The sequence below is a fragment of the Cervus elaphus genome, chromosome 6, assembly GCF_910594005.1.
Source record: "Cervus elaphus chromosome 6, mCerEla1.1, whole genome shotgun sequence".
In the NCBI taxonomy this organism is placed as follows: Eukaryota; Metazoa; Chordata; class Mammalia; order Artiodactyla; family Cervidae; genus Cervus; species Cervus elaphus.
The window spans coordinates 6558137-6572133 of record NC_057820.1 but is presented as its reverse complement, the minus strand read 5'-3'; the positions used below and the strand labels follow the sequence as shown (position 1 = coordinate 6572133).

The window sequence follows — 13997 nt, the reverse complement described above, 5'->3', positions numbered from 1 at the left end:
CCAGAGAGGCATTGTGATAAGGCAATGAAAAATATGCACTCAGAGCGCTTGGCACTTTGTAATAAATAATAATTATTTCCTGAAAGCAAATATCATTCACTTATTATTGGGCCGTCGAGAAAGAGGACGTCTTTGAAAGCTGTCGGTGTGAAACTTGGAAAAATCTTCCCTTGGGGGACTGAACTCGTCCCACCCCTTCTCCAACCTGCTTGCTTCCTGGGAGCTCCCTCCCGGTGGACTCTGGCCACGGTTAGCTGAGGGCAGTAGTCCTGCCCGGGGTGATGTCCCAACTCGGTCCCGGAGCTGAAGCAGAAAGGGGGGGACAGGAAGTGAGCGCGGGTGCCGATTGGGCTAAGAGCGCGGCGCGGGGGCCGCTCAACCGGGCTGGGAGGGGAGGGGCGGGTCCCGGAGCAGAGTCGCCCGAAGAGCCAGCGATGGCTGGCCCGGGGAGCGCACGCGGGGGCCGCCCGCGGCCGGCGCTGCTGCTGCTGCTGCTGCATCTGCGGTGGCCCCCGGTCGCCGGCGCCGCGGGCGCGCGCTGGAGCGGGCCGGGTACCACCCCGCACCTGCAGAGCATCTTCCTGGGCCGCTGCGCCGAGCAGACCGTGCTGCAGAACCCGGAGCTGCGGTGAGCGCGGCAGGGGGCTGGGGAACCGGAGGGGGAGGGGGGTGGGGGAAAGGGGTAGGGGGTGGGACACAGGGGGAGGGGTGGGATAAAGGGGGGAGGGGTGGGATAAAGGGGCAGGGGTGGGATAAAGGGGGGAGGGGTGGGATACAGGGGGGAGGGGTGGGACAAAGGGGGGAGGGGGTGAGACAAATGGGGAGGGGTGTGGGGTGAAGAGGGAGGAGGTGGGGAATCTACTGGGTGCCTGAGTGCGCTGTTGGGGTCTGGAGGTGAGTCGTGTGTGTGTGTGTGTGTGTGTGTGTGTGTGTGTGTGTGTGTGTGTGTGTGTAAAGATGAAGAGGAGGGTGTGTTTGGGGGCTGGTGGATGAGGATGAGGCAGCGGTGTGTTTGGATCGCAACCAGCTTAAAATTTAAGCAGAATGCTCAGACCCAGGAACGTGGTCTCCAGCTGGAATTCCCGGAGCCCGACTCCTTTGGGAGTTCACATTTCACATCTCCTCATTTACAGGCCGTTTAAAAGTCTGAGTCTCTCTTGCCAGCACTGTGGTTCGTAGTAATTTTTGTTCCTTCTTGGGAGACACCTTTTCAGTTTTCACAAGGCCCCTTTCTTGTGCCATTTGTTTTTATTGAGACGCATTTTAGGCAAATAAAAAAGAACAGAGAGTAACACAGGGAACACCCATGTTATTCACTGCCCAGCATGAGAAATACCAAGGTAGGAAAAGGGTGGAAAGTGTTTTTGGAAAGCCAGGCGGGACTTAGGAGTTGCTGCAGGCTCTGTAGGTCATGCTTCCTGCCTTAGTGGGAGGTGGAATTTTTCCACACTTGGTCCTCACTCCTGATTTTATTAACATGAGGTCCTGCCTGTCCGCCTGATCTCACCTGGCCTCCAAGCGCAAGATGGACCTGTGTCTAAGTGAAGGGGCACCTAAAGCCAGGAGCCCATGTGATTTATCAGAATTGTCTCCTTCTAGCTACCTGCATTTTCTGCCATCTCTGTGAGCCTGTTCTAAGTTCCACGAGATGTATGTGGCACCTCTGAAAGACACTTCCACTGTCAGATTTCTAAATCCATCACCAAAGTTATTTTTCTTCCTCTTCTGAACTGGGGTCAACGCATGAGTCATGGCAATTTCCTGTCTTTTTTGTATGCCCACTTCTGCAGTGCTGATATTTGACAAAATCGCTCATAAAAAAACTTGGAGAGAGAAGAGGAAATGTATCACACTGGAATGTAGTCTTTAAAAAAAAAAAACAAAAACCAAAAAAACCCCAAACAAACATGTGCTTTTCTGCAGGGACAAGAACTGCACAGCCATCTGGGAAGCCTTTAAAGTGGTGCTGGATAAGGATCCCTGTTCTGTGCGCCCCTCGGATTATGACCTTTTTATTAACCTCTCCAGACACTCCATTCCCAGAGACAAGGTAACCCTGCCTTCGGACTCTGCTCTGCTTCATCAAGCAGCCAACTCCCAAGGAGTGCCAGTCGGCTGGTGGGAAGGCGACTCTGTCTTCACTCGTGCCCCTGCGTCCCCTCCCTGTCGTGGGCAGAAGGAGCTTTCTTAAGTCAAGAATTCAGTGTAGGAACCACTAGAACATCAGGGTGTCACCACACATTTCCTGCGGGACCGCTACACCTGGCCAGTTCTGAATAGTCTCCATCCTAATCTACCCCAGAGGCTTGAACCTTGAAGACTTCAGAAACACCCCCTCTCAATATTCTTCCAGGAGACCAGTCCCTCCTCTCATCAGGCCTTAAGATGATGTCCATTCAGGACCAGTTTCTTTAAGAAACTGGTTAACATGTACACAAGTGGTTTACATGTGTGTATCCTGTCTGCACTTGAATCCCTAATACAGTGGAAGTAAATGAAAACATCCTTGTAAACTGCTTGTTTAGAACAACTCCTTGAATTTAGAGAATGCTAGATACCATTTTTATTTCTCTGACATAAATTCTTTTTTTCTTAATGAAGGGCATATTTATTTTTGACATAAAAACTTGATTTTTTTCATTGTAAAGTCATGTAGTACTGATGTTTACAAATGAAAACATCTGACTGTTTTTTTGTTTTTTTATTTTAGGTAGAGTCAGGTGAATGGAACTGGGAGGTTCAAATGTATAATAGGCTGAAAACATGCTTTTTGAATATATGCTGCCATTTGAATCTTGCAGTCATTCTGTCAGTGAAAAGAGGAGCTGTTACTGTTTTTTCTTTCTTTTTGGCTGCACTGTGCAGCATGAAGGGTCTCAGTTCCCTGACTAGGAATCAAACCTGCAACCCCTGCAATAGAAGTGCAGCGTCGTAGCCATGGGACGGCCAGAAAAGTGCCTGCATGCATGCGTGCTAAGTCGCTTCGGTCATGGCTGACTCTTTGTGACCCCATGGACTGTAGCCCACCAGCTTCCTCTGTCCATGGGATTCTCCAGGCAAGAACACTGGAGTGGGTTGTCATGCCTTCTCTAGGGGATCTTCCTGACCCAGGGATGGAGCCTGCATCTCTTAGGTGCATTGGCAGCTGGGTTCTTTACCACTAGCATCACCTGGGAAGGCTCAGGGGAGTGCCTGGGAGCAGCTATATTTGTTCTCCTTTCTCATAGACTTTGAGACTCATGAACACTGAGCTACTCTTATGTACCAGGCATTGTTCTCAGGGTTTCAGATGCAATAGGGAACACAGTCTGCCCTTGGGTACCATCCAGTCTAGACCGAGACCCTGGTTGGGATACTAAGGATATGATGGCGTGATGAGGGGAATATTGTCATTTGTGTTATTAGTGTCTGAAAACACTGTAACTTTATAGGAGAAAACTATAAAGTATAATCTAAAAGCAATGTGTTTTTGAGGCACCTTACCCTTTAGGAATCCATCTGTGATTATACGTCATCTTAGTCACAACTGTGAGAGAAGAGAAAGGGTTCATACTCCCCATTTTCCATGTGTGGAAACTGAGGCACAGGGAGATGACTTAGCGTGTTCATGATCACACATTTAGGGTGTTACAGACCCAAGATTCAAACCCAGGTCCCTTGATTTTAAAAAAATCTATCATTTTTTAAGTACTAGAAAATGTAAGTACGTGTGTGTGTGTGTGTGTGCGCGCACGCTTAGTCACTAAGTCATGTCCAAATCTTTGTGACCCCATGGACTGTAGCCCACCAGGCTCCTCTGTCCATGGGATTTCCCAGGCAAGAATATTGGAGTGGGTTACCATTTCCTCCTCCAGGGGAATCTTCCCAACCCAGGGATTGAACTGTGTCTTTTGCATTGGCAGGCGGATTCTTTACCACTGGCCCACCAGGGAAGCCTATATATATGTATCTACTTATCTACTTTGTTTTTACTGCTGGGAAAATATTTCTTAACATTTACATGTTACCCTTGCAATAAAGGGAAGAGAGCTGGTGTGCATTAATCACTCAGCCACGTCCAACTCTTTGCGACCCCATGGACTATAGCCCACCAGGCTCCTCTGTCCACGGGTTCTCCAGTCAAGAATACTAGAGTAGGTAGCCAATCACTTCTCCAGGGGATCTTCCTGACCCAGGGATTGAACCCAGATCTCTTGCATTACCATCGTCTGAGCCACCATCTAAGCCATCAGGGAATACCTATCTACTTTTTGTCACTGCTGGGAAAATATTTCATTAGCATTTGCATGATACCCTTGCAATAAAGATGTTTGCTGGTGGCTCAGATGGTAAAGAGTCTGCCATGTGGAAGACCCAGATTTGATCCCTGGGTTGGGCTTCCCACGTAGCTCAGTCGGTAAAGTATCTGCCTGCAGTGTGGGGGACCTGGATTCAATTCCTGGATAGGGAAATTCCCCTGGAGAAAGAAATGGCAATCCACTACAGTATTCTTGCCTGGAGAATCCGATGGACAGAGGAGCCTGGCGGGCTACAGCCCATAGGGTCACGAAGAGTCAGACACGACCAAGCAACTAACACGCACCTGCAATAAACAGAAGAGAGTGGGCAGCCCTCCCCAAGGGGGTCAGTAAAGACAAAGACAATATTTGCCTGTCATAAGGCAAGTCTCAGTTGAATGAGAACTGATTGTCCTGAGTTGTCTTCATGATGCTGTGCCTGAAGGAATCTGTTGTGATTTTTTTAATGTTTTCATTTTGTGTTGATTTTTCCTCAGTCCCTGTTCTGGGAAAACAACCACCTCCTCGTCACCAGCTACGCAGAGAACGGCCACCGCGTTGTGCCGCTCTGCAACGTTCTGTACGGCAGGCTCGGAGATTTCTTGAACTGGTGTCGACAGACAAATGCCTCAGGTGAGACTTCTGCATGTATCACAGGAAAAGTCAGTGTTCCTATCTACTGTGGGGCTTCCCTGGTGGCTCAGCTGGTAAAGAAACTGCCTGTAATGCAGGGGACCCTGGTTCTATTCCTGGGTTGGGAAGATCTGCTGGAGAAGGGACAGGCTGCCCACACCAGTATTCTTGGGCTTCCCTGGTGGCTCAGCTGGTAAAGAATGCACCTGTCGTGCAGGAGACCTGGGTTTGATCCCTGGGTCAGGAAGATCCCCTGGAGAAGGGAAAGGCTACCCACTCCAGTATTCTGGCCTGGAGAATTCCATGGACTGTATAATCCATGAGATTGCAAAGAGTCGGATACGACTGAGTGACTTTCAATGCACTTGCCGTTTTTGTTAAATGCTTTCATATGCATTTATCTCATCTGATTGCCCTCAAATCCTCCCTCCCAGGTAAAGTGGTCGTCATCATCATAATAATTAATAACAGTAATAGAGAGCATCCATCTTTGCTAGGTGCTGTTCTAAGCACTTTACATATGCAGTATGTTCCCTACATATGAACGAGTTGCATTTCAAGAGTGTGTTCGTAAGTCCAATAAGGTAAGCTAGGTACCCGACTAACACAATCAGCTACATAGCACTGTACTTTTCACACAAACAATACATAAAAAACAAACACAAGAATAAAGAAAACATTTTTAACCTTATACTACAGTACCTTGAAAAGTACAGGACAACAGCTGGCATACAGGGGCTGGCATCCAGTGAACAGGCAAGAAGAGTTACTGACCAGAGGAGGGGGAGGAAGTGGGAGATGGTAGAGCTGAAAGGTTGTCAACAGTCGGAGACAGAGGGCGAGCTGAGATTCACTCGCGCCCGTTGTTGACGGTGCAGGTTCTGGCTCCTTGCTGGAACCAGATGCACACCCACATCTTTGAAAGTTCGCAACTTGAAGCTTTGTAGTAGGGGAGTTACTGTATTAACTCATTGAATCCCTGCAATGGCCCCGTGGGATAGTCCTCTCCTGATTCCTGTTCTGACAAACGAGGAGACTGAGGCACAGCAAGGCTGAGACGCTAGCTCGGGAGTGCGCAGCATTGTTAGCAGCAAAGTTAGACCGTCTGATTTCAGTCCTGCGTGACTCTATCTCACTATACTCAGAGAGGTAAACTGAAGCTGAAGGCAGTTAAATGACTTGAGGAACTGGGGCCAAGATTCACCCCTCTTCCCACTGGTTCTGAAACCACTCCAGACCACTAGCAGATATTTTGAGATTCAAATTGTCAACTGAAAAAGAAAATGCACAGTGTTAGAGCGGCAAGTCAGTTTCCTGTAGGGCAGCATGAAGACTATAGTCTGGGAGACAGCATTTCAGATAGCGCTGAGAAACTGCTCTAAAGAGGCAGTGGGGAAGGTCAGTGTTACGTATGATTTTGGTGAAGGGGGTGTGTACAGTCAGGCACTCACTTTAGCAAAGACTGGCTGCTAGTCACAAGGAGCAGACATCACCACAAAGGATTTTAGTGCTTTTCTAGGTACGAGGAGATGCAAGAATTGGGTTCGTAAAATCTCTTGAAAATATCTGTCTGAAGACCTGTTCTGCCGGTTTTTCCCAGAGCACAGAGCGCCTCATTTTTGATCTCCACCCTAAACTCTTTTCAAGAGGTGTTGAAGGGCAGCAACTGCAGTGGCTCATGATTTATCCTTGTAGAGGTGGATGGCAAGTGCCAACTTGTAGTTGGAGAAATCGCAATGAAAGTTAAAGTCACAGAAGCCAACCTGATGGTAATGCAGATACTTCTTATTCATTGACTCCTGCTGGCAATACAGTGGTCTCTGCCCTCAGGGAGCTTGTAGCCTTGGTGGTCGGTGGGAGGTTGTAGCCTTGGTGGTACGCAGGGGCGGGGCATTTAGTCCAGAGAGATGTGCTCTGAGGCAGGAAGGACTGGCCACTCAGGAGTAAGCAGAGAGAGACACCAGCATGGATCAGAGACTCCAAAAGCTTCCCAGAGGCTCTTAGCTCTCTGTGAATCTTATACACTGAGCAGGACCAAGGCCAGCAAGGAAGTGGGTGCAGGGAGGTGGTCCCTTCGTGAAGACTGGAGATTCTTCCTCCCTGGGTATTGGAGTCACTTTAAAAGTTAACTTCAGTTCAGTTCAGTTGCTTAGTCATGCCTGACTCTTCACGACCCCATGGACTACATCACCCCAGGCCTCCCTGTCTGTCACCAGCTCCCAGAGCTTGCTCAAACTCATGTCCATCGAGTTGGTGATGCCATCCAACCATCTCATCCTCTGTCGTCCCCTTCTCCTCTCGCCTTCAGTCTTTCCCAGCATCAGGGTTTTTTTTCCAAGGAGTCAGTTCTTCACATCAGGTGGCCAAAGTATTTGAGTTTCAGCTTCAGCATCAGTCCTTACTGATGGGTTAACTTACTGTGTATAACTTATGGGTTAACTTACTATATATAAGAGTTAGCTTACTGTGTATAAAATAGACAACTAACGGGAACATACTGTATAGCTCAGGGACCTCTGCTCAGTGCTCTCTGGTGACCCCAATGGAACGAAATCCAAGAGCGTAGATATATGTATACATGTAGCTGATTTAGTAAAGAATTCACCTGCAATGTAGGAGGCCCAGGTTCAATTCCTGGGTTGGGAACATTCCCTAGAGAAGGAAACAGCAACCCACTCCAGTATTCTTGCCTGGGAAATCCCATGGACAGAGGAGCCTACTTCCTACAGTCCTTGGGGTCACAAAGAGTCAGACGCGACTGAGCCACTCACACACACATAGCTGGTTCACTTTGCTGCAGAAACTAACACAACATCGTTAAGGAAACTATACGCCAATAAGATTTCTCAAGAAAATTTAAAAGAAATGTTAACCTAAGCTCAGTTCTGTTTGTCCTCCATTCATTCATCCATCCATGAAGTTCGTAGAGTACTTGCTCCACGCCAGTGTTTGCTCTTCTAAGCACTAGGAACACAAGACAGAATAAAACCAGCAAAATAACACCTCACCCTTACAGGGGTGAAGATAAGATCATAAATAGGCAAGTGATAATTTATAGTCTGCCAAACAATTGAAGGCTATGGAGAGAAATGAAACAGGGAAAAGAGGGTAGGGAGTGCTGGCTGGTGGGGAAAGGGACATGCAGTTTTACTTGGGCCCAGAAAAGGCCTCACTGAGAGGCTGGTATTTGAGTAGAGGCCTGAAGGAGATGAAGAACATTTCCTCATGCAGGGAACTGTAAGTGCAAAGGCCCTGAGATGGGAGTCTGTCTGGCAGATTCAAGGAACAGAAAGGCAGGCAGTGAGTGAAGAGGCAAGTCGTCAGCTACTAGGCTAGGGGAATAAAGGGCATGATGGCTCAGGACACTGGCTTTCACTTTGAGTGAAATGGGAAGCATGGCAGGGTACAGATCAAATGTCTGTGGCCATTCTTCCAGTGGACTGTGATCAGGAGGCTGCAGTTTGATTATCCTGCAGAGGGTGGGGGAGGCTGAAGGGGGAGCGTGATGGAAACACTGAAGAGAGGGAGCTGTTACTGAGTCACTCAGTCGTGTCCTATTCTTTTCGACCCCATGGACTGCAGCACGTCAGGCTTCCCTGTCCTTCGCCATCTCCCGGAGTTTGCTCAAATTCATGTCCATTGAGTCAGTGATGCCATCCAACCATCTCATCCTCTGCTGCTCTCTCCTCCTTCTGCCTTCGATCTTTCCCAGCATCAGGTTCTTTTCTAATGAGTTGGCTCTTTGCATCAGGTGGCTAAGGTATTGGAGCTTCAGCTTCAGCATCAGTCCTTCCAATGAATATTCGGGGTTAATTTTCTTTAGGATTGACTGGTGTGATCTCCTTGCAGTCCAAGGGACTCTCAAGAGTCTTCTCCAGCACCACAGTTTGAAAGCATCAATTCTTCGGCACTCAGCCTTCTTTATGGTCTAACTCTCTCATCTGTACATGACGACTGGAAAAGCCATAGCTTTGACTAGATGGAAGAGAGGGAGACTGTGGTATAATAGAAATGAATATTTGGTCTTGGTCCCCTGGTTTCTGGCAAGGCTCTTGAAAACCTTGGCTTCAGGAGTGATGAGTGTCTTGTATGGTAATGCGATGACAGTGGTTGGGAGCTGCTAAGTAACTTTTGCTGGGGGCTGCTTGCCAAAAACACAGAGGCATCATTAGAAAGCTGGAACTTTCAACCCCATCCTCTGTCCTCTGGGAAGGGGAGCAGGACTGGAGATTGGGCTAATCACCCACGATTGACTCAGTGACACCTACATCATGAAATCTCCATAAAGACCCCTGTCTGATGGGGTTCGGGAAGCCTCCAAATTGGTGAGCACCTTAAGATGCTGGTGCACCCAGAGGGGATGAGGAAACGCCGTGCCTTTCCCTTCAAGATGTTCACACGGTGCCCTGCTTGGTTCTCCCTGGAATGAATTGTCAGTGAGCACTTTCTCCTTTTTTTTTTTTTAATAGAGTAAATGGGGGACAAATCCCATTTTATAGCTGCTGAATTTCACACTTAAAATTTTTAAATGTGGTACATTTTAACATTTTGAATATTTTAAATGTTATAAAATTTCTGCTTTCTGGCTAAGGACTGTTATTTTCTTGGTCTGTTTTTCTTGTATTTACTTCCAAGACTTGTGCTACTTGCAGAAGACATTTCTCCCAATAAAGCAAAAAAAAAAAATATATATATATATATATATATATATATATACATGTTATGCATATACATTTAAAATATTTATAATTTTAGTATGTGTATAATTTATAATATTATATAACTTTTGGATATATATATATATATATATGTTGGAGTAGGAAATGGTAACACACTCTAGTATTCTTGCCTGGAAAATTCCATGGACAAAGGAGACTGGCAGGCTACAATCCATGGGGTCACAAAGAGTCAGACACCACTGAGTGACTGAGCACACACACCCACATCAGTATATGCACCACTGACTAGAGCCCCAGCAGAGAAATACCCCAACTGTTCAATTCTCCACCTTCTTCACATTTGTGTGGAGCAGAATGACAAATATCTTCTTATCAGGGGTTGGATGTTCCTCACCAGGCTTCTTGTGGTCTAGGTAGACAGAGCTATGAATTGTAAGCCCATACACATTCTATAGAAAGCAGTTCAATATATTTTGTGGAGGGACTTCCCTGGTGGCCCAGTGGTTAAGATTTTACCTTCCAATGCAGGGGATGTGGGCTTGAGCCCTGGCTGGGGAAGGCTCAAGATCCCACGTGCCTTTTGGCCGTAAAGCCAAAATGTAAACCAGAAGCAATAGTGTAACAAATTCAATAAAGATTAAAAAAAAATCCACATTAAAAAAAATCTTTATATGTGTACCTATAGTGGACCCAGCAAATATTTTCAATAAATCCCTTCCTGTTTTTTTTTTTTTTTCCCCTTCCTGTTATAATCCTTGAAATGAAATGTGTCTGTCTGTTTTCCCTGTAGGACTCGACTACCAATCCTGTCCAACATCAGAAGATTGTGAAAACAACCCTGTGGATTCTTTCTGGAGAAGCGCATCCGTCCAGGTAATCCTAGGATGCGCTGCTGGGTGGCAGAGCAGGTGTGGAACCTGGGAAGAGGGGGCCGGAGTGTTCAGAGGCATCACTGAGGAGGAATGGGCCATCGCCTCATTCCTTAATTTCCACGAGTCTCACTTTCTGCCACGTTCTGATTCAGCCTCTCTGCTCCATAAAGGCGTGAGGATTTAAGAAGCTGAAATGCTTAATGCAGTGCCTGGGGCAGAGAAAATATTCTGAATGGTAGCTTCAGATGGGGATCTTAAACAGTCGTTATTATTACTGTTGTGTCGCGGTTGTTAGTATTTCAAACCAATGTGATGTTGGTTGTGATGTGAAGTGGTGTAACCCCTGCTTTATGGGAGAACCTGGGATGCCTGAGATTTATATGTGGGGTCAGAAGCATCCAGAAGGCTGATATTCTTGGGGAAGGAGATGATAGGAGACCAGAGATAAACTCGAGGCGCAGAAAGTGAAAGTGAAGTCGCTCAGTCATGTCCGACTCTTTGCGACCCCATGGACTGTAGCCTATTAGGCTCCTCCACCCATGGGATTTTCCAGGCAAGAGTACTGGAGTGGGTTGCCATTTCCTTCTACAGCAGATCTTCCCGACCCAGGGATCGAACCCGGGTCTCCCACATTGTAGGCAGACACTTTACCGTCTGAATCACCAGGGAGGTCCCATGGTCCCCTAAAGGCCAGTCTGTTTCTTAGAGAATATCATAAGCAGATTCGATAGTGATCAATAGCTAGAAAACACCAGTGACTGCAGCTTACATTTGCTGTCACCAGCATTAGACCAAAGATTCCAAATAAGAGGGTGACATTTTTAGATCAATGCCCGACAAAGATCAGTCAACTGTTAGCTGCATTGGCTAGGAGTCTGGTGATGTCCGGTCCTGCCACCGAGCCCCTTTCAGGATTATCTATGTCCCTTTTGGTCTCATTTCCTATCCTGGATCACCAGGTGTCTACCAGGGCCACTGTTAATCAGGGCAAGAGGCACTTTGGTCAAATCTTCCGCTACAGGGAGAGTTTGGAACTAAGCAGAGGGTGGCTCCCGACAAAGGAGTTCTTCTTCCTCTCTCTCCTGCCAGCTTCGGGGAGCCCTCGGTCTGTGCTCACTCCCCACAGGTTCTGCCTGGAGTGCAGACTCCAAGGGGTGGGCTGCCTGAGCCCCTCATTGAGGAGTGGGGGACTGCGTGTGGCCACATCATCACCTGAACGTGGGGTCCTAATGACCACGCAGGGGTGACGTCAGCATCGTATGCAGAGAAACCCACGTGCTACCCAGTGGACCTTCCCCATTTCAAAGTGTGCTCCAAGCCACCTCTGATTTAAAATGGGAGTCTCATAACCATGCTCACCCTTTATGGCTGGAGAAGGAATTGGCAACCCTAGTGTTCTTGCCTGGAGAATCCCATGGACAGAGGAGCCTGGCGGGCTGCCGTCCATGGGGTTGCAAAGAGTGGGACATGACTGAGTGACTAACACACACACAGACATTTTACAATTATCCTCAGATAATCCTCACATTATCCTCAGAACATGCTGGGGAGTCTGAACATGAAAAGAGATAGTATAACATTGATATACTGATGAGGAGAGGATCTGAACCATGGCAGAGAAATATGCCATAAATAGTAATATCATTTTAAATAATTTGATCATCACAGCACTCCTATGAGTAGAGACTCTTACTACCCTTGTTTTACAGATAGGGAAACGAGGCCAATAAACTTAATCAGACTAATTACTGAGCTAATAAGTGCAGCAACCGGAGACCATGACTTCATACAGCCTCACTGTATCTGCCTTTTTCTTTTTTTTTGACTGTGTCATGCGGCATTCAGGACCCTAGTTCCCCGACCAGGTATTGAACCTGTGCCCCCTGCAATGGAAGAATGCTGTCTTAACCACTGGACCACCAAGGAAGTCCTGGCATGCTTTGTTTTAATGAAAAAAAAATTATCACTAGTTTAATAGCTGCTCATGATAAAGAATGACAAATTATAAAATATATAAAGAAAAAAACTAATCATTCACATTCCTGCTACCTAAGAGCAAATCGTTGGTCGTCAGACCTTGGCATCTGCAGGTTTAACCTCGAATGTTCGCATATTTGGAAGCAGTCTGAGACAGGCGTGGTGGCATGGAGCAGTGTTGTGGCCGGTATTGGGCGGCCAGGCTCTCCTGGTGGCTCAGACGGTAAAGAATCCACCTGTGATGCAGGAGACCAGGGTTCGACCCCCGAGTCAGGAAGATCCCCTGGAGAAGGAAATGGCAACCCACTCCAGTGTTCTTGCCTGGAGAGTTCCATGGACAGAGCAGCCGGGCAGGCTACAGTCCATGGAATCACAGAGTTGACACGGCTGAGCAACCAACGCTTACAACTTAACACTGCCAGAGAACAAGCCCAGCCTTGCGTATCTCAGATCTGCGCGACGGCCCCGCCCTGCTCCACCTTCATCTGGAAGAAGCATTTTATCAGGGAAATCATATGCTCCAGTAGTGTGCTGAGCAGCAGATTGGGGAATTTCTCTGGCCCTGTCTCTGCCTTCGGAATTTCGGGGGTTGACTCATTCCCACACTTCTGCCCATTCATCTTCGTGTTTTTCTTTATTTATTTGACTCCCCTGAGTCTCAGTTGTGACAGGCAGGATATTTTCAAGTTGCAGCACACGGGAGCCAGGTCCCGGACCCGGGATCGAACCCTGGCCCCCTGCACTGACGGCGCAAGAGGCTTAGCCGCTGGACCACCAGGGAAATCCCCGCCCATTCATTTTGAACGGAGTTGAGCGCAAGCCATGCCCTGTCCATCTGTCTCACACTTTGCTCTGGGTGTAAGCGCTTCTGGGGCTATGGCCAACCTTCTGTAGGCTTTTACTGGCGGCTGGGTCGTATTTCAGACGTGTGAGCGCCATGATGAACTTACCCTTCCCTCTGGCTGACTGTTTCAGATTGGTTACAAACCGTGCTGTGGAATAACTCTCTGTGCTCCAGGGGATCCTTCCTGATGTTTCCTGAGTATTTCTGGCTCATCTTCCGGGCATGTGTTTTGCATTCATTCTGTCTCTTGAAGTTACTTCTGTGAGACTTGCACTGGCTAATAGGATGTGAGTAGGAGTGACTGCGTGACTTCTGGGTGCCTGGGTGCGTGCCAAGTCTCTTCAGCTGTGTCCGATTTTTTGCGACCCCACGGACTGTACCCGCTAGGCTCTTCTGTCCATGGGATTCTCCAGGCAAGGATACTGGAGTGGGTTGCCATTTCCTCCTCCAGGGCATCTTCCCGCCTCCAGGATCAAACATGAATCTTCTGTGGCTTCCCCATTACAGGCAGATTCTTTATCACTGAGCCACTGGGCAAGGCTTGAAGAACTGGTCTGTGGCTTGCCACTTTTTCTCTCCCTTCACTGATAAACTATCCACATCTGCAGATATGGAGACTTCAAGTTGGGTCCCAGAGCAGGAGCATATGTAGGAAAACCCAAACCCCAAATCCGAAAACCGGTGATACACATGTAACATATGCATGAAATAAACC

At 47.7% G+C, this 13997-nt stretch overlaps 1 protein-coding gene across 2 annotated transcripts in view; it reads left to right on the top strand.

Moving 5' to 3' along the window:
* Positions 1-266: 266 nt before the first annotated feature.
* BST1 (bone marrow stromal cell antigen 1) overlaps positions 267-13997 on the top strand; it is a 30565-nt gene continuing 16834 nt past the window's right edge. For both annotated transcript variants that reach the window (XM_043906148.1, XM_043906149.1), the window contains exons 1-4: positions 267-628; positions 1924-2050; positions 4775-4910; positions 10380-10462. In XM_043906148.1, the coding sequence (XP_043762083.1) occupies positions 282-628; positions 1924-2050; positions 4775-4910; positions 10380-10462 (693 nt within the window). In that variant the 5' untranslated portion in view covers positions 267-281. The remainder of the gene's footprint in view (positions 629-1923; positions 2051-4774; positions 4911-10379; positions 10463-13997) is intronic.